The 26,269-nt window shown below is 41.3% G+C and overlaps 1 protein-coding gene across 4 annotated transcripts in view; it reads left to right on the top strand.

Moving 5' to 3' along the window:
• FARP1 (FERM, ARH/RhoGEF and pleckstrin domain protein 1) overlaps positions 1–26,269 on the top strand; it is a 322,334-nt gene that overhangs the window by 208,732 nt on the left and 87,333 nt on the right. For all 4 annotated transcript variants that reach the window (XM_073569548.1, XM_073569547.1, XM_073569546.1 and 1 more), the window contains exons 3-5: positions 4,966–5,070; positions 14,839–14,881; positions 17,070–17,148. In XM_073569548.1, coding sequence (XP_073425649.1) covers positions 4,966–5,070; positions 14,839–14,881; positions 17,070–17,148 — 227 coding nt within the window. The remainder of the gene's footprint in view (positions 1–4,965; positions 5,071–14,838; positions 14,882–17,069; positions 17,149–26,269) is intronic.

Here is a 26,269-nt window from a genome sequence, read left to right as displayed (position 1 = left end):
ATACCACATTGAGGGCCGGACATAGGCAACAGCGAAACGTCGCGTCGCACAGTGTGTGCACTGGGAGGTTTCACAAGTCTGCAGTCACCAAGATGACTGCAGACTTTTCATTTTAGAGCAGACAACCCCTTTAATGGCCTTATTCTGGTATTGCTGCGTTGTCCTCAACCAGTGTGCTCTACTACCTACTTTAACCTTTGTGTGCTTACATGGCGTGCTATTTAGCCTTTCACCAACTACTGTAACTAGAGACTGTAATTTGTCCACTACAACATCTAATTCACTCTGTTTCAAATTTTACTTATTTTAGCTCAAAATTGTTGGGTGGTTCCATCCCAGATGAGTAGTGAGTGATTACATGTCTGTTCCTTGGTAGCTTGGTTGGTTTTCTTAAATGCCATTTTAGCAGTGGAGAACTACCGTATATAACTTTTTGTGCTCAGCATAAAACTGTTAACACAGCAAAGATCACAATGAACCTGTTCAAATTGCCGTCTTATTTGTATCCCAAGCCTTCTGTTCTGGGAATAGAAAGGAAAAATACAGGGCGCATCCACTGTGTAAAATCCGTGTCAAAAAACACATTAACAGAGAAAAAGGAAGGTGCTCACCTATTGGGGTGGTGAGAAAGTCACAACACCCATAAACGCATGAGAAGCAGCAGCAAGTCTGCACAGGGTCCTAGGACAAATTTGCAAAAACGGCGTGGAAGTGCAATGAGGACTGCGCTTGCTTCTGGTGGAGTACAAAAGTTCTTTATTCAGCCAACGCGTTTCCTGAGCCTACTGGCTCACTTCATCAGCCAGTAGGCTCAGGAAACGCGTTGGCTGAATAAAGAACTTTTGTACTCCACCAGAAGCAAGCGCAGTCCTCATTGCACTTCCACGCCGTTTTTGCAAGCCTTCTGTTCTGATTATAGTATATGAGGTCAAGGTTGCTTTTGTCAACTAACTCACTCTTTAAATGTGTCAGTTATGATAAATCTAAATTAAGGTAGTATGCAAAAAGTTTTGCGTTTCCATGTATGGTCACCCATCACAGGAGCCAGTGTGATGGCTTTCTGAAAATGAAACCATTGATCTCTATGAGAGCATGTTTTGGTAGACTGTATTGGTTGTACTGTGATTTTATGAATTATTCCTGCATATCATGGGCAGCCTTGCAGCAGTTTGGTTTCTTCACTTCCTCATTTCTTACTTCTCACTCTTCTAGGAAAACTTGTGTTTTTACTTTAACAAGAAAGTTCCCCCTCGTGTGTCACAAATCAGGCCCGTGATGCGGAATGACACATGTGATGATATATTCAGTGTAGGCCAGGGGTTATCTCACCCTGGAATCATAAGTAAGAGTGTGTAAGTGGCCTGAGAATTATATAACTTTATTTTCATTTTTTTTCCTCCAACACAAATATTTTGCCAGAAATCGCTACGGTATATAAAAAAAAAAAGCCTGTAAATACTGATTGGTGAAAAAAGCTTGTTATTCAGATGTTAATATAAACCATCCGGTTGATACTTGTAATGCAGGTCATCCCAATTTTCTAATGTAAATTAGTTTTAGGGATTAAATTGAACCCTGAAAAAGTACAATCAGATGAACAGGCTTTACTAAGGAAGTGTACCCTTTTCTGAGTACAAATCTCAGCGGGAGACCAGCTAATAATAATAATACATTTTATTTCTATAGCGCCGACATATTCCGCAGCACTTTACATTTCAGAGGGGATTTGTACAGACAATAGACATTACAGCATAACAATAATCACATACAGTAGATTATAACAGATACCAAGAGGAATGAGGGCCCTGCTCGCAAGCTTACAATCTATGAGGAAAGAAGGGAGACACGAAAGGTGGGTGGTAACAGTTGCCCTGATTGTATGGACCAGCCATAATGTTAAGTGTGTAACAGTACAGACACAGAGGGCTAATGGATGCATAAAGCATGTGGGAACATGATGCGGGGAACCTGGCTATGGTAAAACTTTTGGCTGTGCCACACAGGGATAGATTAGGTTAATGTGTTGAGGCGATAGGCCAGTCTGAATAAATGCGTTTTCAGGGCACGCTTAAAATTGTGGGGATTGGGGACTAATCGTATTGACCTGGGAAGTGCATTCCAAAGAATTGGCGCAGCACGTGTAAAGTCTTGGATACGGGAGTGGGAGGTTCTGATTATTGAGGATGCTAACCAGCTAAAACTGTATGACATCAGTTCAGTACAAGTTTTCCTTCATGCTACTCCCCTTGTAAATAATACTTTATTAGCCATCCACGGGACAATTACATAGCTCTAAGGTTTCCTGATAAGCTATTGTGTAGGAAATTGCTCTCACTTTTCAATGTTTTGCCGCTGAATTTTAAGAAATGTGTTTCTTTTAAAGGGAATCTGTCATCAGGTTTTTGCTACCCCATCTAACAAGCAGCGTAATGTATGGACAGAGACCTTGATTCCAGCAATGTGTCTCTTGCTGGACTGTGTGTTGTATTTATTTAGTTTTTTAATAAAATCACTATTTTTCTGCAGAAGATCGACCACATTTCAGAATGTTGTGCTGTATATAACCCCGCTCACACCACTGATTGACAACTTTCTGTGTACACTGCATAGGCAGAAAGCTGCCAAATTAGTGGTGGAGGCTGAGTTGTACATAGCTCATGAATAAGGAGGGCTACATGGCAGCAGAGTTACTAGTCCTTTAGTGATAATCTCTTGCTCATAAGTGATTTTTTTTAAATCAAAACTAAAGCAAGCAGCCCAGTAAGTGACACATTGCTGGCATCAGTGTCTGTGTCTCTACATTTTGCTGCTCTCAGATTAGTTGATAAAAACTGACTTCCCTATAAGCTGCTGTCTATTTGTTTTACATCACTTACAGATTTAGTAATTTATGGGTTTAAAAAATCTTGTTAAAAGTCAATATTTGTTTTAATGTTGTCTCAAGTACTTGACATAATGTATTGTATTGCAGCAGTTAGTAATGTATGGATCTACATAAGGCACTTCAGAGAGAGTTTCACAGTCTGGTCCTTTATTGGATTGTTTGATTTCCTTTGCATTTATGGTACTTTAGTCACTGACTTTGGCTGGGGTCACACTTTGGAGAAACCCGCATGAGTCTTGCATCTCAATACCCGACACTGCCGCCGGCACTCGGGACTGGAGTGTGCGGCTGCATGTATTTCTTTGCAGCTGAGCACTCCGATCCCAAGTGTTGGCTGCAGTGGGGTATCGAGACGCGAGACTCATGCAAGTTTCTCGCAAGTGTGACCCCGGCCTTAATGAGGTTGTTCACTACTGAGCTGTTCTTGGTGTCACCGGCAGGAGCTGCTCTGTCTGTTTTTCTTCTTCCGTTAAGCCCCGCCCATTGCCGCACCTCTTCCTTCAGCTCCGCCTACATCTGCATGTGTCCTGCGTACCCTATTTAACATTGGATATGAAGGTCATGCGGATGTATGCAGATGCGTCCGAATCCGTTGTTTTGACGCTGCGCCGAACACAAGTTGCATTTTGTTGCGGTCGGGGGACGCGTCAAAACGACGCATGCGGATGCGTCAGCATACATCTGCATGGCCTGCGTACCTAATGTTAAAGATAGGGTACGCAGGACGCATGCAGAAGTAGGCGGAGCTGAAGGAAGAGGTGTGGCAGTGGCGAGGCTTAATGGAGGCAGAAAGAAGGAAGTAGGCTGCCATCTGCAGCGCTACACAATGCTAGTGTGAAGCCAGCCTTACTGAACACGTGTAACGTTCGACGCAGATCTGTACAGGGAACAACTCACCACATTCATGATAGGAGTGAAGTAAAACTTTGCGGTGTGTCTGACAGCAAGGTTGTCAAATGTTATTATGATCATCCCATGAAACTTGTAATTGTTCTTCAATCTATGATACAGAAAGTAGCTCAGGATCTTTACAAGATAGGGACAAGTATTTCCAAAGTCCTAAAACTTTTTTTCTTGATTTTAAATAGAAACTGTAATCTGATGTTAAAATGTAGAAATACCCAATAACTTCCTCCCTTGGCTTAAATTTTATGTAGTAAAGATAATGTTTTATTGCTTAAGAATATAGGTAATTTGTCAGCATGATTTTGTATAAAGACAAGTCCAGCAATGTCTTTATATGGCCTGTCTTTTCCTCTCGTTACTGAGAAATCAGTATTTGAATTGATATGAAAGTGAGGCCGTAGCCCTGAAGCCTCCGTCACTCCAGCTCAATTCCCACCCAGCACCACAGCCTCATGCTCCTTTCCTTTTACTGAAGTCACACAGCAAACAGGCTGTCAGTCAAGAAGGAAGAGGCGTTGATGTGTGAGGAATAGAGCTGGAGTGACAGAGGCTTCAGAACCACAGCCTCATTTGCATATCAAACAGTGATTTCTCAGTAACAGAGGAACAGACCGGCCATGTAAAAGTATTGCTGTCTTTGAATGAGCTACATGCACATATGCACATAAAAATAGTTTGCGCCCAATTCATTATTCCATATGCACCTTTTTTTGAAGACTCTCTTATATGTGCTTGCCTGTTTTTTCTTCTTTTTTTTTTTTTCTGCGTTGTGGGCGGAATTTAGCCTTCCCAGATATTTTCAGCTAATTCTTTATTTTCAACTTTTTAAAAGATCACAAAATTTGGCGCAACATCACTAAAAGTAACCCCCTGGAGTGATGATATGCTTGTCACGCAAATATGACTTTTTCAAAAATATTGAACGTTTTATTGCTCAAAAAGTAATCAAATATGTTTAATGACCCGAAAAAGGCCTATTTTGATTTTGCACAAAATTCATGAACCACATTTTAATGAATTCAGCGCAATAAACGTGAGTGACTACAAGACAAAAAAAAAAAAAAAGAAAGGTGACTTAAAAAAAATCAGTTGATGAATCAAGACCTTTATGAGAATTTTCTGGTTTTGATTCTGCCATTTTACATAATATTTTTTTTCCTGTTTGTTTTTTCTAGCTAAGAGCTCCTGGAAAAGCCCTCCTAGATGCTGTATGTAGCCACCTGAACCTGGTTGAGGGTGATTACTTTGGACTGGAGTTTCAGGACCATAGGAAAATGATGGTATGTGTTATTGAATTAATGTTTCTAGGTTTATAACCATTATGCAAAAGGGGAAATCCAGTCGAAAAATGTCCTGATACATAAGGTAGAGAGGATCAAATAGATGAAGCCTTTAGTTTTACCCCACCACTGATTTTGAGGCGCAAAGGACTACAGAGAAATTTAAAGAAATTTTCTGATTTTGGAAAACTGAGTTTTAAGCTGTGTCAGTCATAACAACACAAATTGAATATTACTTACCGTCCCAGTCTCTGTCGCTTGTCTGCAGTGCTGGCATCGCGTCAACAGTGCTGCGGCCGATCGGTGAGTTCCGGGTCTTGTGCCATGTACACGGGCAAAGCTGCTGAGCTCAGTGATTAATTGCCACTATGTTAAAGTGATGTCAGTGCTACAGAGAAACAACAAAGACCAGGGCAACGGCTCTGGAGCTGGGTCCAGGGATGGTAGATAATACTCAATTTCTTTTGTTAGAACTCCCGCTACATCTAGCTTATAGTTTTCTGGAGGAGGACAATCCCCATCAAGCACTTTTCATGTTGCTCAAACATATGTTAGTGAGAATGTGACACAACACATTTTTATGGTTTGCTTTGTATATTGTCTGATTTTCCAGTAACCAATGGGAGCTCCTTTACTGATCTATATGTGACACTTATTTCTATTTTCCTTTATTTGTGTCATAATCATATTAAAACCATTTTTTTATCTGTATAAGATAGTTCTTCTAATAAGTGCTGAAATAGGGTAACCTTTTTTTTTTCCTTTTTCCGATCTATTTTTTCAGTTATCGTAAGTTGCTATGCTTTTATACATTATATTGACAAAAGTATTGGGACCGAAAAACACATTACACCTGCAGGAGCTTTTATGACATATTCTAAATCCATTAATACTGCACTGGTCCCTACTTTGCAGCTAAAATAGGTTCCATTCCTCTGGGAAGGATATATACATGGTTTTGAAGTCTGTCTGTGAACTTTTCAGGGAGGTAGAGTCAATCAGTCAAACCTCTGACTCCCCAGCACTGCCTCACTACTGAGCATGTGCATAAAGTGCAGCACAGATTCATCTCACCTAAAAGCCAAGATCCTTAGATCAGGAGCAGAACAGACATTATATAGGACATTTCATGACTTGCCCAAATTCTTCTGAAAAAAATTACATCACATATTGCATTGTACTACTGTACCCAATTTATTATATATTTTTGGAGTCTGTCCACAGCCCTGGAATTTTTTCCCATTTATCCAGAAAAGCATTTGTGAGGTCAGACTCTGATGTTTGTCTAGAGGCCTGGATCACAGTATTTGTTCTTTTTCGTCCCAAAGGTGTTTCATGGAATGGAGTTAAGGGCTTTGTGAGGACCAGTCAATTTCTTCCACACCAAATTACCAAACCCGTGCCTTTTTTTACCTTGTTTTGTGAAGTGGGGTATAGTCATACTCAAACAGAAAATTCCTTTCCCCAAAACTGTTCCCACAAAGTTGGAAATATACAGCTGTCAAAAATACCTTGGTGTGCTGAAGCATTAAGATTCTCCTTCACTGGGGACTACGGCGCCTAAGCCAACCACTGAAAAGCAACCCCACAACATTATCCCTCTTTTGTGAAACTTTACAGTTAGCACAATGTAGCCAGACAGATAACAATCTCTTGTCATTCGCCAAAACACAGACTCATCCGTTCCACTGCCAAATGGTGAAGCATGAGTCATCACAGAGCGCACTTCCACTGCTCAAGTCCAGTGGTGGTGTGCTTTACACCACTCGATCCGATGCTTTGCCTAGTGCCTGGTGAAATAATGCCATGCTTGCATGCAGCTGGTCAGCCATAGGAAATCAGTGAAATTAACCTCTTGCTGCATGATTTTTGGAACTCCTACATCTATTGAGTTATTAGAGTGCTGATTACTTTTATATACGGTACTTTGTGCCTCCACACTTTGGGACACCACTCTCTAACTTCACGTGGCCTGGTCCTTTATGGCTGAGTTGCTGTGTTTCCTTAACACTTTCAATTGTAAGCGGTGTTCTTGAAAACCAAAAGAGCCGTTCTTTCACAAATGCTTGCAAAAGCAGACTGCTTGGCTTAAGGGTTTGATTCAGTCAAACCCATGTAAACCCTCGGTTCCATGAATAAACACCTGTTTCCATGAGACTGAATGAAAAACCTGAATTCAATGATCAAGAGGTGTGTCCCAATACTTTTATTCATATAGTGTATTTCACAGTAGGGCTCATTCACATGTCAGTGATTTTTCTTGTACAAAAAAACTGGTGTTAGTTTCATCAATGTCATCAGAGTTTTGTCAGTGTGTCAGTTTTTATCGTCAAGAGTTTCATCAGCTTTTGTCACATGAAAAAATGAACTGGTGGAGGTTTCTTAAATAGCCTGTGAAAAATGGACAGAAAATGGCATCCTGGGGCTGCCCAATTCTTTTTTTTTTTTTGCAGACCCATTGGCTTGCATTGGTGAGTTTGATTAACGACCGCCGATACGCCTTTTAACGGCAGCAGTTACGGGTACTTATTCCTCAGCGCCGCTTTTTAATGGTGCTGAGAAATAAGTGTATATCGCCCCCCAGCGTTGGAATATTTTAGGGGTCTCAGCTACCGAGGGTAGCTTAGACCCCGGAGAACATGATTCGGGTCTTTTTTTACCGTCCCCAGTGTTGATATCGCCGTTATTCACCGAATAACAGCGACCGCAAAAAAGTCCGGTTTCCCATTTATTTCTCTCTCCTCTGATATGATCTAGCACATCAGAGGAGAGAGAAATGGGGTCCCCCAAGCCCCAGCGGTTCTTCCGATGTCCCCGTCCCTCCAGCTCCTTCCCCTGGCACTTGGCGTCGTTTCTGCGAAGAAAATGGCGGGCGCATGCGCAGTGCACCCACTGAAATTTGCCAATCGGCACCCGGCAACAATAGGAGATTTTTCCTATTGGTTCATTTTGATCACTGTGATAGACCCTATCACAGTGGTCAAAATAAAAAAAAAATAGTAAATCAAATACCCCTTTATCACCCCCTTAGTTAGGTAAAAATAATAAAGATAAAAAAATGTATTTATTTCCATTTTTCCATTAGGGTTGGGTTACGGTTTGGGCGGGAGCTAGGGTTAGGGTTGGGCTAGGGTTAGGATTGGTATTAGGGTTAGGGGTGTGTTGGGGTTAGGGCTGGAATTAGAGTTTGGGTGTTCCTCTGTTCAGGTACATCAGGAGGTCTGCAAATGCAACATGGTGCCCACCATTGATTCCAGCCAATTTTGCGTGTAAAAAGTAAAACGATGCTCCCTCCCTTCTTGGCCCTGCCCTTCGCCCAAACAGTGGCTTTCCCCCCACATACAGGGTATTGACGTACTCAGGAGAAATTGCACAACAAATTTTGTGGTCCATTTTCTCCTGATACCCTTGTGAAAATAAAAAAGTTTTTGTTCCAAAGACAATCTCAGAATCAGTGGGATACGTTGAAGCGTTCCAGAGCTATAACTTCATAAAGTGACAGTGGTCAGAATTATAAAAATTGGCTTGGTCATTAAGTACCAAATTGGCTGTGTCACTAAGGGGTTAAAGGCAATATGTTGGCAGGTTTTTGCTATGTAATCTGAAGAAATAGATTTCAGCGATACCTCTTGTTTTAGCACCAGTAGCTTATTGGTGTTACTAGCTGGTCCTCTGAGCCTTGGTCCAACTCGCCCCCTTCTGTGATAAGCAGCTCACTGTGTATGGACTTTGTACACAGAGACCTGGTGTGGGCGGGGATAGCTTTTTCAGCTCTGCTTCATGCTAAATCTAAAAACTATGATTGTGTCAGAACGACTGCATTCGGTAATCTAAGTGATACCTGGTTGGATTCAGCTTCTCTTTGCCTGCATCAGGTTGCTCTCAGGTGAGGTAGCAAAAACCTGCTGACAGATTCCCTTTAAGACACGGATCCATGTCGGACATGTCTCTGTGATTTAGTGTGGACCACTATGTCTGCTAAACCCTCCCCGACAGCACCATCTTGGCCACCATGGACGTCAAATCCTTATATTCCAACATCCCACACGAAGATGGACTAGCCGACTGCCGAATGTTTCTTGAGGCCAATGGGATCCCTTCCGAGTCTGTAATAGCCCTTACCAGATTCATCCTCACACACAGCTTATTCTCTTTCGGTGAGGAGCTATACCTACAACGTATCGGCACCGCTATGGGACGTAAAATGGTACCCCAGTACGCTAACCTATTCATGGCTAAACTGGAAAATTACTTTTTAACATCCTGCTTCATCAAACCCTTTGCCTATTTCCGTTACATTGATGACATATTAATAATCTGGACTGAGCCTGAACAAGAACTTCTAAATTTCCATGACAAATTCAACAAATTTCATCCAACCATAAACTTGACATTAGACCATTCAAAAACAAAAATCAACTTCCTAGACACCACTATAAAAATCCACAATGGTTCATTCCAAACATCAGTATATCGGAAACCAATTGACCGTCCCACATACCTCAAATGTGACAGCTTCCATCCTAAACACATTAAGAAGTCCATTGTCTACAGCCAGGTCCTCAGATATAACCGTATCTGTTCCAGTCCCAAGGACAGGGATGAACAACTAACCCAGCTTAAAATGTCATTTTTAAATCAAGGTTACCATCCCACCTCCATTGGTGATCAGATCGTTAGGGCCACAAGGATCCCTAGAAGTGAAGTACTTCAATACAGAAAAAAAGAGGAAAATCATCGTTTACATCTGGTAGTGACCTACAACCCACAGCTTGAAATACTCAGAAAAATGGCTAAGCAACTTCACCATATCCTACACAAGGATGACCGGTTAAAAACACTATTCAAAGACCCCCCCTTGCTATGTTACAGACAACCTCCCAATCTAAGAAACATCATTATCCAAAGTTCAATGCCCTCAGAGTCACCAAGAGGAACATATCCTTGCAATGGGAGAAGATGCAAAACCTGCATTCATATAGAGACCAAAGACAAAATCCAAATTCCCAACACACAGCAGGACTATAAGATCCCAGGGACATTCACATGTTCCTCTTCCAATGTGGTGTATTTAATTCTATGCAATATATGTCCTGTGGGTGGCCTCTATGTTGGAGAAACAGGACAGAGACTGAGAGCAAGGATGAGGTCTCATCGTCATACAATTACAGACAAAAAAAACCATTTACCTGTGGCTAAACATTTCTGTGATCCAGGACACAACATAGGCAATATGAAAGTTGTCATTTTAAAAGGCAATTTTAAATCACAGACAAGTGGGAGAGTGTGGGAGCACAAATTCATTACAATCTTTGATTCTATTCACACAGGACTCAATTTTTCAGAAGGTTTTATGACCCATTACCATATCTGAGCTATCTCCTCCAAGTAGCCCTTTGATCTCACAGAACTTTTCACACTACCTATCTAATCTTACCTAATTAATGATTCTCTCTCCAAGCTCATTGTTTGTTTATTGAAATGTTGTGCTTTAAACTGTATATAAATAAGGTTTCTTCAAATATTTTGTCATATCAGCCTGATGAAGGGACATAAGCAGTCTCGAATGCTTGCTTTGTAAGGCCTCTTTCACACTTCCGTTTTTTACAATCAGTCAAAATCCGCCAGGTTTTGAAAAAAACGGATCCGCAATTTTTTTTTGCGGATCCGTTTTTTTCCCCATTGACTTTCATTATTGACGGATCTTGACGGATTGCCGTCCGTTGCATCCATTTTTGTGCGGATCCGCCATAATGTTGCTGTCCGTCAACATCCTCAAAGATTTCCAAACGGAGCTTTCAACGTTTTTTTGGCCGGCGGATCCTCCAGACACTGATTTAACCCGAAATTCTGTCTTGGTGCCGGACAAAAAAAAAAAAAAATTCTCTCTCTCTCGCTCTCTCTCTCTCTCTTTCCTCATTTTGCGGATCCGTCAAAAAATGGATCCTGTGGCATCCGTTCACATCAGTTAACAACGGATCCGCTTCTCCGCCTTTTTGGCGGATTTTAACTGACACAAAAAACTGAAGTGTGAAAGAGGCCTAACAACATTCACTATTATTTGTTAGCCATTAAAAGGTATCATACCCACAAGATTCCTATTTTGTCTCCCTCACTGAGAGCACTTTATATATTTTTTTTTGCTAAAGTACACTGACATGTGAACAGCCCCATAGACTATAATAGGTACAAGTTCTATCTATGAAAAACGTAGATGAGACTTGTATGAGAAAAACTGATGCCTGAATGAGCTTTTAGGGCATGTGCACATGATGTCTTTAAAATGCAGAATGAGTTCGTCTAGAATCCGCCAGTGAGCTAGTGCTTACATGAAATTTGTCACTTTGTGTCTTTTATCTGAATATGTCTGCTTTTATTTGTGGTTACAAACCAGAATCAAAGTTGACTGAACTTTGATGTGTGAATAAATCAGCTGAGAAGAGCTCTGAAAAAGCAGTTAAGAGATACCAACTATGTCATAATGAGCTTACTGATGGATTCTCCGTTAACTCATACTTCAGACGGCATTGTGTAGGCAGGTGAACAAAAAAAACCTCTAAAAGCCAAATGGTGCAAAGTTTTTAGGAAACTGAAAGCAAAAAATATTCAGACAAAAAAAAAAAACAGTGTATTTAAAAAAAAATAATAGCCTTGACTTTTTTTCACCATCAGAAAGAAAAATTATGGGTAAAAATATCTGTCTATATGCCCTAAATCTCTTACTTCCCTCCTTGGTGCTCACATTCCTCTACTTTTTCCACTAATCACATGTCATTCTGTATATACTTTTACAATACTAGCCCTGAAACGTGGTAGTAAGAATTACTCTGACCCTACTGGCCCCTTATTCCCTATCTCAGATAATCTCACCTTCTACCAGGATCATCATCCAACCGACTCCTGGGAAGAAACAAATATCACACCCTCCATTTTGCTCATATCCTGTCGAAAACTTCTCTAAAACCTCTGGGTGAGATGTTCCAGGGGGCTCTGATTCCTCCTATGACTATACGTAGCGGAGTTCACCGATTTTGAAAAAAAAAAAAATGCGTTTGTCATCGTACACCCCCCCCAATTTCCACTCCATCTTTCTGCTCCATGCTCATCTTGTGGCCAGAAGATCTAAGAACAGACCATTGTATTGTTCTGCATGGGAAACAGAATTGGGAAAGTCTTTTGATGACCAACAATGGGCTAAATGTTTCTATCTGGCTCATAAGAGTTCTGTTGCATCCAAAGCCCAAAAAACCTCCTTCAAGATTATATCTAGACTGTGTATTTATTGTGTATCATCTTTGTTACACAAGTGGTACCCTGCGGTATCAGACAGATGTTGGTGGTGTGATGAGGGAGAGGGGACGATGGTGCAGATTTGGTGGAGTTGCCCCATAATCAAAAACTTCTGGACCCCGGTAGTCCTTCTTATCAAGACAATGACTGCTTCTTTAGTTCCTAATTCCCCTGAGGCTGTTTTCTTTTTATGCTCGCTCCCTACTAGCCTCAAGAAATATAAAAGATCTCTGATAAGTTACTTCATACAGGCACCTAAAAATGTTATTCCCCATCATTGCAAAAGTAACTCTCCCTCTACCCTGGAATATTGGTTCTCTGAGATATCCCTCCTAAATATGATGGAATATTTATTCAGCCTGTCCCCTGATAGTATGGACAGATATTGTGTGATTTGGAGAGATTGGATTGAATTCCAGGAATCGGATACTTATTGTTTGACAACAAATTGATATGTATCGCTCTCTTCCTCGGATCATTTCCCTGTTATGCCGGCTTGCTCCGCGTTGGTCTGCTCACCCCCATTGATGATACTGCCATAAAGCATGCAATTATCGTGTACATTATAATGCTGTTTTCAATGTTATCTATTCTGATACATCCCCTTTCGTACATTTATTATCCCCACTTCCTTCTCTTTCTGTTTGTTCATAACAAGTTTCCTTTTTTACTTTCTGTAATGTAAGAGTGGAGAAAAAGTTTTGGTGTTATCATTCATATTCTCTGACAAAAGGCCAACACCAAAACTTTTTCTCCACTCATGGTTATTGGTTGGGTGAAGCCATTTATTGTCAAACTACTGTGTTTTCTCTTTTACTACCCAAAACATCCAAATGACCATTGTCAGAAGTTTACATACCTTGGTGATTTTGGCCTGATAACATGCATAGAAGTTGACACAAATGGGTTTGAATGGTTACTAAAGGTAGCATCCTCACCTGTGACCTGTGACAAATGCCAGGAAAATTGTTCGGGATGCAAAGAAAAACCCATAAATAACATCAGCTGAAATACTGGACTCTCTGAAAACTAGTGGTGTGACTGTTTCAAGATGCACAATAAGGAGGCACTTGAAGAAAAATGGGCTGCATGGTTGAGTCGCCAGAAGAATACCAAATGACCCTGATTAAAAGTTCACATACCCCATTTCTTAATACCGTGCATTGCCCCAAAGCATCAGTGATGCACCTACGTGTTTTACAGTAGGAATGGTGTTCTTTTCATCATAGGCCTTGTTGACTTCTCTTCAAATGTAACGATTATGGTGGCCAAAAAGTTCAATTTTGGTCTCATCACTCCAAATTACCTTGTTCCAGAAGTTTTGAGGCTTGTCTCTGTGCTGTTTTGCTTATTGTAGGCAAGATACTTTGTGGCATTTGCGCAGTAATGGCTTTCTTCTGGCGACTCAACCAAGCAGCCCATTTTTCTTCAAGTGCCTCCTTATTGTGCATCTTGAAACAGCCACACCACTAGTTTTCAGGGAGCCCAGTATTTCAGCTGATGTCACTTGTGGGTTTTTCTTTGCATCCTGGACAATTCTCCTGGCATGTCACAGGTGGAGATGTTACCTTTAGTAGCCATTCAAACCCATTTGTGTCAACTTCTGTGCGTGTTATCAGGCCAAAATCACCAGAGTATGTGAACTTTTGATCAGAGTGATTTGGATGTTTTAGGTTATCATTATGATTTAAAAAGAGAAAACACATTAGTTTGACAATAAATGGCTTCACCCAACCACTAAGCATGAGTGGAGAAAAAGTTTTGGTGTTTTCATTCATATTCTCTGAAAAAAGGCCAAGAAAGCAAAAATTCTGCCGGGGTATGTAAATTTTTGAGCACAACTGTATATTCATATATATGTGTGTGTCACTGACATGTCCATATCTATGTATTCTATGTGTATATATCTATTCTATTCTAACCTGTCAGTGTGATATTACTGTACTCGGCACATGAATTGCCGGCTTTTCAAAGGATCTAGAGGTATGGTTCTTTCTACAGGAAGTAGTTTTTTTTTTTTCTCTGAGGCACTCAACTTTATTAGCATGCTCAGAGACACAAGGTAGCCCCAAAAATGCATGAAAAAACGCAACAAAACATGTGTTTTTACCGCAGCTTCTTTCCTGCCAAGAAATTTGGGTTTTGCTGTAGAAAAAAAATGCAGCAAAAATGCCCAGTATGACCTCACCCTAAAGATCCAACCCCGGTCGGCTGCTCCCAACACCATTGCAGCTCATGTCTACCTAGAAAGAGACCAGTCAGTTATCTGCAGCAGCACTGGGAAGAGGTGGCTGCGCTGCGCTAGTCTTTGATCTTTATTAAAATATGTTTTTTTTTTCTGAAACGCCGGCGCATTTCCGAGTAAAATAGGCCAGGGACTATTTCATGCTGCCCTTGGTGGGACAGGTTCCCTTTAAGCTTCCTGTATTAGAATGTAGTAAAATTAGTACAGTAGTAAAATAAGTGTTGTCTTTTCAGGTATGGCTGGATCTGCTGAAACCAACTATTAAGCAAATCAGAAGTAAGTCATTGCTATGATTTTTGGTTTTTTTTTGCATTCTTGTTTAACCCCTGAAGGACACAGCAAATTTTTGTTTTATGTTGGCATTTTTACCTCCCTTTCTTTTATGAACAATAGCTCTTTATATTTTTCTGTTGACATAGCTGTATGACAGTTGGTTTGTTTTCAGAATTAGTTGTCTTTTTGAATGACAATAAATGGAGAAAAAACATTCCATGTGCAGTGAAATTGCGAAAAAAAAATGCAATTCCGCAATTTTTTTTATTTTTGTCCATTTTGTGATAATAATGATTTTTGATTCGCCGGATTAGTACAATTCCCAAATTGCATTTTTTAAAATGTAAGTAAAGAGAAAAAGATTTTTTTTTCAATTTGGTTTCTGCCACCAATTTTTGAGACCCATAACATATTCATTTTTCTGTTGATTGAGTTTTTTTGTGTGAAAAAACAGAGGTTTGGCGTTGCAATGATTTATTTTTTTTTATTTTTATTAGGAGTCATCATGTCTGAAACACTATAATGCTTCTATTTTTTTATTTTTTTGTTCTCTTTCTCATTACAGCATTTACCAATTTGGTTAGTTCATTGATACATTTTGATTGGCCCCAACTCTTACAGACTCTGTGATTCCAAATATGTTTTTTTTTGTATTTTTTTTTTTTTTTTAAATGTTTTGGCAACCCATCAGTGCCCCGTCATTACATTGCAGGAGGTCGCTGAGGTTGCAAGATGCGATCTAAGCTCAGCTCTGGTTGCTACTGTTAGACATAGGCTGGGGTCACACTTGCAAGAAACTCGCACGAGTCTCAATACCCGGCACTGCCACCGGCACTCGGGACCAGAGTGTGCGGCTCCATGTATTTCTTTGCAGCTGAGCGCTCCGATTGGAATGCCGGCGGCAGTGCCAGGTATTGAGACGTGAGACTTGTGCGAGTTTCTCGCAAGTGTGACCCTGGCCATAGATGTAATATAGCATCAGCTGTAGAGTTCGGGTCCTGAGCCCTCTCTACATACCATCACCCCTGCTATGATATACCTATATGTAATATTGAGTTAAGGAATTAATATCTTAAAAAGTTTTTAATTCCAATCCATTAAAGTAGGGGTGGGGAAACTTTTTTTTTTTCTTCCAAGAGCCAGTTGAATATTTATACCATCCTTCGGGGGCCATACAAATCATGCACTAACTCCGTCCACAAATACTTCCTGATGCTGGCACTGGCGTCAAGATGTAATCTTTCACTGCACGCGCCTCAGTGCTCAGTAGTGAATGCTGTGTGGGCATGCTCACTTAGCAAGAAGTAAATAAAGGGCCGGCGGCCATCATAACACAGCTGCCGGCCCAAGCACTGATGTCCCTGGGGGTCAGAGATAAAAATCGTGAGGTTCCCTACCCCTACATTAAAGCTTCCATGATTGATATTTTTTCTTACAACATTCATCTCATGTGTTTAATGCGAGTAAGCCCAAAAGCCCAAGTAGCTCAATTCCGCCTACCAAATGTTTTGATCGTTGAAGGCGAAGTGATATCTGCTATGCTACATTACTATTGCTGTGCTACTATGATACCTAACATTTAAGGGAACCAGTCAGGTCCCCCATGCCCTCCAGCCCAGCAGCATTCACATATTTGAGTATTTTCCCTGCCTAACCAGCCCTGTATTATGTTTCTCTGTAAAAATGAAGTTTTAAAAAAGCATTTATATGGTCCCCATTTGTTACGCTAATTAGGGCTTTGACTAGTGGATGGGGTGTTAGTTCCCCAGACAAGTCAGCCCTCTTTCCATGTTATCTATCTCACCACTATGGGCCTGATAACATAATTTGCGGGAGCTGTCGTCATCGCCAACTCCTGCAAATCTCGCGCTCCTCACATTCCGACAGCGTCACTGCACCTCTGCAGCCAGGTGTACGCTTCAGAGGCGCACTGCACATGACCGGAACCCATCTTTGGAACTTCCAGTCATGCGCACTCTGTCTCTGTAGCCAGGATATGTGCACCTGGCTGCAGAGGTGCAGTGACGCTGCCGGAATGTGAGGAGCGTGAGATTTACAGGAGTTGGCGATGCCGAAATTAGAAACTGCGAATAACAGCAGGACCTGCAATGCTGATGTGAGCACAGTATGTGTAGTTAGTATTATATTTTACACTTAAACCTTATTTACATCCGTTGTTCTTAAATTATAGGACCCAAGAATACTGTTCTGAAGTTTGTCGTAAAATTCTTCCCCCCTGATCACACTCAACTTCAAGAAGAATTAACAAGGTTTGTATCATATAATGTTTTTATTTTCCTTTCTCAGACTATTAACGTCAGTCTATTTCAACAACTGAAAACAGTAATAATAGAGGGGGGGGGCGGTCCTATAAAATGGTGTTGTCTACCCTCCGGGATATTTATGTAGCTGGCAATACACATTGCAATTTGCTGCTGGTGTCTAACCTTTCGTGTTGTCTTCGGCTGACATATGTATTTTTTTTTTCTACACTTTATATTTTATTAATATGCCTTGGGTCTAACAAATTGTCTGGCCCACAAACCAGATGTGGTGCCTATTTTGTTTTATAATCTGAAAAACTGCACAAGGCAGGAGTTATGGCCCGGAACAGTAAAAGACTCCCTTCCATATTAGAATGAGCCGACTGCAGACTTTAGATAGTGACGATTTGTAAAAACTAACAATTTTAAGCACCGCTGCTTGGTTTAGAAGAATGTTGGTTTGGCAAGTCATGAATCATGAGTACATGGCCAGCTGGCAGCTCTTTTATGGCTCTGAGAAGCCGTTCAGCAATTTTGGCAATGTGCACTGCACAGCACAGATCTGCCCACTTAAAGGAGAGGTCATTATATTTTGTTGTTGTTTTCAAATGTTTCCTTACGATGTGCAAGACATATTAAAGCAAAACATGACATTCGGCCTGAAATTAGAAAAGAGGAAAGTTTGGTAGATTAATACACCCTTGTGTGACTCTGATGCAACTGACATTTCCGCGCTCACCCGATTGCCGACCTTGTGCTGCAGAACAAAATATGGCCTTGTGTAAGTACTAAGCATTTATATGACTGGTCAGACTGTATTCAAGGAAATGCAAATAAAGAAATGGGGGGTGATTCGTCTGAACTGTCAGCGTGTAATTACCACTAGTCAGTACAGTAGCTCTGAACCTCACAACATTAAGAGAAAGAAAGAAGATTGCATCAATTTATGGGACAAAAAAATCTAGTAAAATTACACACCCCCACAAGGCCAAGGAAAAGTCAGTGGAACGATGTAAGGTGGCCACCGTATTTTTTATTTATTTTTGCTACAGGAGTAAGCTTTCTGGAGCAGTTTTCAGCTTGACACATTATTGCCCCTTTTTAAAGGATTTGCAATTTTTGTTGGTAAAAAGTTACAAATACTGGTTAAATAAAAAAGTTCACTTTGTTTTTATTTTGCACCAAATTCATGAACTACATGCCTAATTTTGAAGCATGTGGCACAAAATTGTCAGGTAATACAGGGCAAAAAGAAGAAAACTGACTTCAGTAAATAGTAAAATCATGCCCTAAGTGTAAATCTTTCCTCCTTTGATTGAAAATATTTTCCAGCATTTGTATTGCTGATTATTTACAAGTAGTACTAAAACAGTCTGAGAGTGGTGAGACACAATCTGTCTGTACAAGGCGTTCCTGCCGCAATGTGTCTTATATAAACCATTTTCTTTTCTTCACACCTTGTATGTTTTGTGTATAAATGTCTCAATGTCACTGTCATAAGTACATGGTATCTGCCAAAAGAACACAACAACCAACTGATGCAGATAAAAATAGCTGTATGCAGAGTGCATCCCTCTGATTGGTAAAATAGCTGCATATGAATTTATGGCCGTGACTATTGTTCAGGCTGCTGACTGTTTTATACAACTCATGGAGCACTAATATTTACCTGCCAATTGATTGGGTATACAGTAGAATAATGCACTACAACTCCAGAATCTGCTAATTTTTTCTTAGTCTTTTGCCTTTAAACAGGGGTTCTGATTTGCGTCTCATAGAATCTTAGAATCATAGAGTTGGAAGGGACCTCCTGAGCCATCTGGTCCAACCCCCTGCTCAAAGCAGGATTCGCTAAACCATCACAGACAGATGTCTGTCCAGCCTCTGTTTGAAGACTTCTGTGGAAGGAGAACTCACCACCTCTCGTGGCAGCCTGTTCAACTCATTGATCACTCGAACTGTCAAAAAGTTTTTTCTAATATCTAATCTGTGTCTCCTCCCATTCAGTTTCATCCCATTGCTTCTAGTCTTTCCTTGTGCAAATGAGAATAAAGATGATCTCTCTACAATGTGACAGCCCTTGAGATATTTGTAAACAGCTATTAAGTCTCCTTTTAGTCTTCTCTTCTGCAAGCTAAACATTCCCAAATCCTGCAACCTTTCCTCATAAGACAGGGTTTGCAGACCGGTCACCATTCTGGTCGCTTTTTTCTGAACTTGCTCCAGTTTTTTTATGTCTTTTTTAAAATGTGGCGCCCAAAACTGGACACAGTATTCCATATGAGGTCTGACCAAAGAGGAGTAGAAGGCAATAATGACTTCACATGATCTAGACTGCATGCTTCTGTTAATACATCCTAGAATTGCATTTGCCTTTTTTGCTGCTGCATCACACTGTTGACTCATATTCAGTCTGTGATCTATTAGTATACCCAAGTCTTTTTCACATGTGCTGTTGCTTAGCCCTATTCCTCCCATTCTGTATATGCTTTTTTCATTTATATTGCCCAGATGTAGTACTTTGCATTTTTCCCTGTTAAAAACAATTCTGTTAGTTGCTGCCCACTGCTCCAGTTTATTTATATCTTCTTGAATCCTCTCTCTTCTCTAGTATTAGCTATCCCTCCTAGCTTTGTGTCATCAGCAAATTTAATCAGTTTACTCTCAATTCCTTCATTTAAATCGTTGATAAAGATGTTGAACAATACAGGGCCCAGGCCAGAGCACTGTGGTACCCCACTTGAGACATTTTTCCAACCCACCTTCTTCCCCTTTTTGAAGATAGGAACAACATTTGCTCTTCTCCAGTCTTCTGGGACTTCTCCTGTTCTCCAAGAATTTTCACAGATTATGGAGAGGGGTTCAAAAATTTTGTCTGCTATCTCCTTCAGTACTCTGGGGTGTAATTCATCTGGACCTGGAGACTTGAATTAATTCAAGTCTCTAGCAGTCCTTCTAGCAGCTTTACTGAAATTTTGCTTGGTCGTCCAGACCTTATCTTGACCTCCACTGTTCTTGTTAACTGTCATTTCTTAAATACATTTCAACCTGTTATCTTATATCTTTCTCCTGCTTTGTGGGCCTCCACCATTTTCATTTTGAGAGTGCTAGGCAGCTGCTTAGAAGAACCCATGGCTGCTTATTTTTGGCACAAGGTTAGAGGAAGCTGGGTTTTATAAAGGTGGGAAATTTGTATCACTTGGTCTTTCCTAGTGAACAAGCCATAACCCTAGCAGGCTAATTAAGGTCTGAAACCTTGGTCAAGTTATCGGAATACACAAATCTCCAAGGGTGACAAAGCTTTTGCATTGTAGAGCAATGAACCACGGTCAGGAGGGCGCCAAGGACTAGAGGGAAGTCTGTTTGACCTCTTTATTCCACAACGCGTTTCAACAGCAGGACGCTGTCCCTCTCGTCCTTGGCGCCCTCCTGACCGCGGTACATTGCTCTACAGTTATTGTCCCTCTACGAGGGTCTGCGGCTGGTGCTGCCTTGGGCTTGTCATCTACCGTCCTCTTTACCGGTGTGGCTCACGCCAGCGCTCCATTGAGACCGCTTTCAATTGTTTCCAAAAACTTTTGTATCGGCCCATTTCCCTTTTTGTAATTTTTAGGGTTCTTTTACACTTGCCGTGTTTTTGCGCCCCAATAGATTTCTATGGGCCCACAAAAACAGCCCGCAAAAATTCATCGGAGCGCCGTATGGCCGTGAGGGCCGTGTACACGGCCGTGAAAAAATATCGTGCTTGCTCGATATTTTTCACGGCTTACGGACATGGCCGCAATAGATTTCAATGGTACCACAAAAACAACGGTAGCTGAGAAGGTTTTTTGCGCAAAAAAGGCCTGCAAAAACGGGAAGTGTAAAAGAAGCCTTGAAATAAAAAAAAGACTTTTTTGCCTAAAATACAAAGGAAGTGTTTCATCCTTAAAAGGAACCTGTCACCAGGTTTGGCCTATACGAGTTATAGTCACTGCCTTTCACAACTTATCTACAGCATTTTATAATTCTGTAGATAAGCCTCCGATCCGACCTGCAAGAGAAAAAAAAAAAGTTTTATTATTCTAACCTGCAGGGCGGTCCGGTCCGATGGGTGTCGCTGGTCTTGGTCCGGCGCCTCCCATCTTCTTGCGATGCTGCCCTCCTGCTTGCTTCATCGCTCCCTGGCACCGCGCTCCTGCACAGGCATACTTCTCTGCCCTCTTGAGGACAGAGCAAAGTCCTGCAGTGCGCAGGCGCTGGGAAAGGTCAGAGAGGCCCAGCGTCTGCGCACTGCAGTACTTTGCTCTGCCCTCAACATTATAGAATGCTGTAGATAAGCCCTGAAAGGCGGTGGCCGTAACTTGTATCGGCCAAACCTGGAGACAGGTTCGCTTTAACCTTAGGCCTTTTAGAGATCATTTCATCTGCAACTTGCCTAACTGTTTATATCAACAGTAATTTTGGCTTTTCTTACAGGTTATTTACTTTGTTTATAAGGTTCATATCTGGAGATGTTTCTCAAGATAGCAAGCATGTATCCTATATATGCCAGAGTCCTTGTTTGGCTATAAGAGTGCTGCTTTTACAGAGATGTAATGTATTATAGCTTGTACTGTCTTTCTATTATCCTAAACCTATTCAGTTCTGAGTCAGAAGTGGGAGTTCATGTAAATCAATGAGCTCTTGTCTGGGAAAAAATTACACGCAGCGCTTGAAGCTGACAGCTAAACCGCTGTTTGCATTTTTCATGCACTGATTAATAGTGCTCATGTCTGACAGACAAAGCTGCTTACTACATTATTGACTTGACAAAAATTTCCCCGGGACACTAATAACCATTGTTACCTTCAGAAATTCATATTAGGTTCATGTGTTCTTTCTTCCTGCCAGGCAGCATAATTTTTGTGAAAGCCTTCTACTGTACAGTTCTTTATTGAAAATCTGGCAGGAGATTTATGCTGCCCGGACCACAGGCTGCATGATTCAGACACTGGTTGCGTATTTGCAGTCTTGTATGTTTTACTCTGAAACACTCGAGTGATTCAGAGAAAATATACTTGAAAAGAAAGCCAAGAACTGTGAGTCTCAGAAGATTAGTCCAAAAGGCAAATTGACCAATGGCTTCCTCACACCCTGCTTGTTAGGCTATGGCTACACTCTCTGTATTTAGTCAGTATTTCATATCAGTATTTGTAAGCCAAAACCCAGAGTAGGTCAACCGTGCAGAGTTGGTACACTTGTTTCTATTATACCTTGTCCTCTCATTGTTCCTCACCTGGTTTTGGCTTACAAATGCTGAGAAAAATTACTGAACAAATACTGATAGTGGGCCGTAGCCTTAAACTGGCAGCTGTCTGAAGCCACCATGGACCAGCCACTTGGACTAGTCCTCTGAGATGCATGATCCTCGGTTGACTTTTCAAAGTGTGTTTTTTCTGAATCGCTACAGCGTTTTAGAGTAAAACATACAAGGCTGCAATAATGCAATGTCTGATTCATTTTGCCTTTGTTAGGGTTCACGTTAGTTCACAGCTTCCTAGAGGATGCTTTTTTAATACTTCTTCTGATAAACTGGAGTATTTTATATTTTTAATAATCATAATAGTTACTTAAGATCTAAATATGTATTTCCTGCACACTCAAGCTAAGGGGATGTGATTAAAATATGGCTTGAGATTTTTCATTTATGTCTTAACCCCTTCACCATTTTCCGATTTTTTTTTTTTAATTTTAGTTTTTTCATCCCTTTCTTCCAAGAGCCATAACTTTTTTATTTTTTTGATCCACATAGCCCGTGGGGGCCCCTTTGGGGCTTGGTTTTTTTTTTGCGGAGCGAGTTGTACTTTTGAATGACACCATTAATTTCACCATATATTGTATTTGAAAATGGGAAATAAAATTCCAAGTGTGGTGAAATTGCAAAAGTGGTAATGTAAGAGGAAGAGCAAGATCGGAGGTACCTTTCTCAATCCGATTCCGGAACTGCCGGGACTGTCACCAATGTTGCAGGGGGGGGGAGACTTCCAGAGAGGTACCGACACTTACATGTGACTGAGATGGGCAGGGCAGAGTTAAAAAGCGCTGCGCGCGGGAAAAGGGTCAGAGTGCAGGCGGGAAACCGAAGCAGGCAGTCGGGTACAGTGACATCCATGAAGGCAGAACATACCGTGAGCGCAGGCCAACGTGATCCTCTGTGCCGGGAGGTGACTCACAGACAGGACCAGAGACTATAACTCTCTCGCTCCACTCTAAGCCGCAGGTGACTAGGCCAGAGCCCTTCAGCAAAGTTCCCACTACACCGCAGAGTGAAGCCTCACTCCGGCAGTTACTTGTTCTGGAATAGCACAGTGTTTGGAGTTCCTTGGTATGGGAGCTTCCCACGCCCTTCAGAGACTCTTCTCCTGCTCCGAGGATTGGAACCCGGTCCTCTACAGACACCTCTAAGACGTCACGTGCCGTTGCTACCGTTGGAGAACTGATACACTGCAATCAAGAAGACTACAGACTGATAAGTTTTTTTCCCTTTTCCTTCTGAATTTTCGTTCGTCCTTGACCTACCCCGTTTAAACTCTCTGTCCCATCCTTTGTCCTATCACTCCCTGCGTGGAGTGTATTTGTTGTTAATAAAACCCTGTTAACTCTTGTTCTGTCTCCTGTCCGTGATGACATTTCAAATTCCTGCAGTTTCTACGCTAATACTGATATGTCAATATTATTCTCCAGGTCAGTACGAGTAAGTAGATACCAAACAAGCATATATATATGTCGTGGTCTTTATGTGAATTCTGGTTTAGTGCTGCAGGGGTTAATACCTTTGGCATCTCTCTGGTTCTGGGAGGGCTTTAAATAGCCTCATTTGGGCTCTGTCCTTTGTCAGTGATACTTTTGACATCGGCTTAGTTCCTGACCCCTGTGTATCTGGATACTGCCTGTGTATGCTTGCTCATGTATGACCTGGTCCGTTCCTGTTTCTGATATTGCTGCCTGACTCTGTACTTGCTTTGCCTCTCAGTTATGACCTTTGCCTGTCCCTGACCTTCCGTTCCATTGCTCCTGTCTATACCGCACTGCTATCTTAGGTTTCCAGACTCTGCTTTGTAACTGACTACGTCCCTGTCTGGCTGCTCCTGTACCGTGCCATCTCCTGGCTTAGACTTGCGCCTGCCCGACTACTCTCTAGGCATCTCTAGCCCAAGCGCCGGTCTCCGGAGCGCTGGGGCTTGTCTCCGCCCCCAGACGCTCCCCCAGCAGTCATGTGCTACAGGTCCTGTTTGCCTGAAGCAGGCATCTCCACCGCTGCCGCTCTGCTCCACAGGTATCTTTGAGCATAGTTTGTTCTACTCAGGACATGCGCACTGGCTCAGTGAGCAAGTGTAGTGCGGTGTTCCTGACAATATATTTTTTATTATTTAAGAGGTGAAGAATAATTCTCAAATTTGTATGATTTTTTTTTTTATTTATGTTGCCCTTTTCCGAGACCTGTAGCGATTTCATTTTTCGGGATATGGGGTGGTGTGAGGGCTCTTTTTTTTGTGCCCTGAGGTGACATTTTTACTAATACCGTTTTGGGGTAGATATGTCTTCATTGCCTCTTATTGTATTTTATTTCAATGTTGCACCAGCCAAAAAAACGTAATCCTTGCATTTTGATTTTTCTCTCATTACGCTGTTTACCAATTGGATTAATTTATTTTATATTTTAATAGATACTAAATAGTGTATTTGTTTTATTTTCATTGGGGCAAAAGGGGGTGATTTGAACTTTTGTGGAGTTTTTTTTGTATATTTTTTAAATATTTTTACAAACTTTTTTTTTACTATATTTAACAGTCCCCTTAGGGGACTTGAATCTGCAATTGTCCAATCGCTTGTGTTATACACAGTTGTGCATCAGCATCACTACGTATAGCAGAAATCATGATCTCCTTTGAACGCCTGCCACGAGATGGCATTCACAGGCGGATTATAATTACAGGCACTGGAGTCATCAGCAGATCCCCCTCTGTGATTACAACCCATCGCCGGTGCAAGCATGAAATGATGCCCACCCCTGTCGGCGTGTGTTAAATACCGCTGTCAGAGACTGACTTAAATTGGGAAAATCAGAGCACTGGAAACTGGGGTTCTGGTTCTTCATAAAAGGCGCTCCAAGAACATCTTTAGCTCTAGCGCACCTTTGATTTATTAAGGCCTTGATTTATTAAGACTGATGTTTTGTACTCCAGTCGTAATGAAGGATGCACTCAAGTAAGTTGTACTTTAATAAATTTGGCTCAACTTTCATTTGCCATGAACCACTTCCAGAAATGTACGCCTATACATTTCCATTGTAATTTGCACCACTTTTGTGGTGCAAATTTTAAAGAATTTGTCTGGCTCACTTAGCCACACCTTTTCCTGTCAAAGTTCTTCACATTTTTTAAAATGTGAGCTGAGCTGGCCAGGACTGATGTAAAAAAAAAGTTGCAAAACTTGATTTCGAGTTGTGCTAATTTTTTTTAATCATTTCGAGCAGTTTTACGCCAGAAAACGTGGAAAACCGCTTAATATTTTGGACACAAAGTTTGAACCTAGTCATAGTCATATGTTAGCAGCAAAGACCAAACAGATGAACGGCATACTAGGGCACACAAATCACCACATTACCAGACGGAGCTGTTTATCTGAAGTATTGTGGCATATGATTCAGACAAAAAATGGAGGTGCTTGCATGAAAAAACATGAATATTTCAATGTGAAGCAAAAAAAGAAAAAATATGCAGCACTCACCAATGTAGCTGAAAAACTGTGAGTCTTTATTTCACATATTTTCCATCAAATGTGTGGACATGCAGGACGTGGAGGAATGCTAGGGGAGGGAGGTGCCGGACAACGGCCGTTTCGCGATTACTCGCTTCTACGGGTCCATAGTCATATGTTAGTGAAAAGCATCTCTGAGCACATTAAGCCTTACAACAAAAAATGAAGACCAGCTCACCAAAGCCAGACAGCTCCACATGTGAAATTGAGACATTATTTTCCAGGACGTCCTATCCTGAGAGCACCATGGGGTTGACCTTTCATCCTTACAGGGACAGGAAATACACGAGAGGTTAAAAGGTCCCTTCCCACACCACACTCCAGTGTTTTTCCTGTCCCTGTAAGG

Source organism: Dendrobates tinctorius, unplaced genomic scaffold (assembly GCF_039654945.1).
Source record: "Dendrobates tinctorius isolate UK_male_01 unplaced genomic scaffold, ASM3965494v1 ptg000026l, whole genome shotgun sequence".
Taxonomy (NCBI): Eukaryota; Metazoa; Chordata; class Amphibia; order Anura; family Dendrobatidae; genus Dendrobates; species Dendrobates tinctorius.
This window is presented reverse-complemented; position numbering and strand designations above follow the sequence as displayed.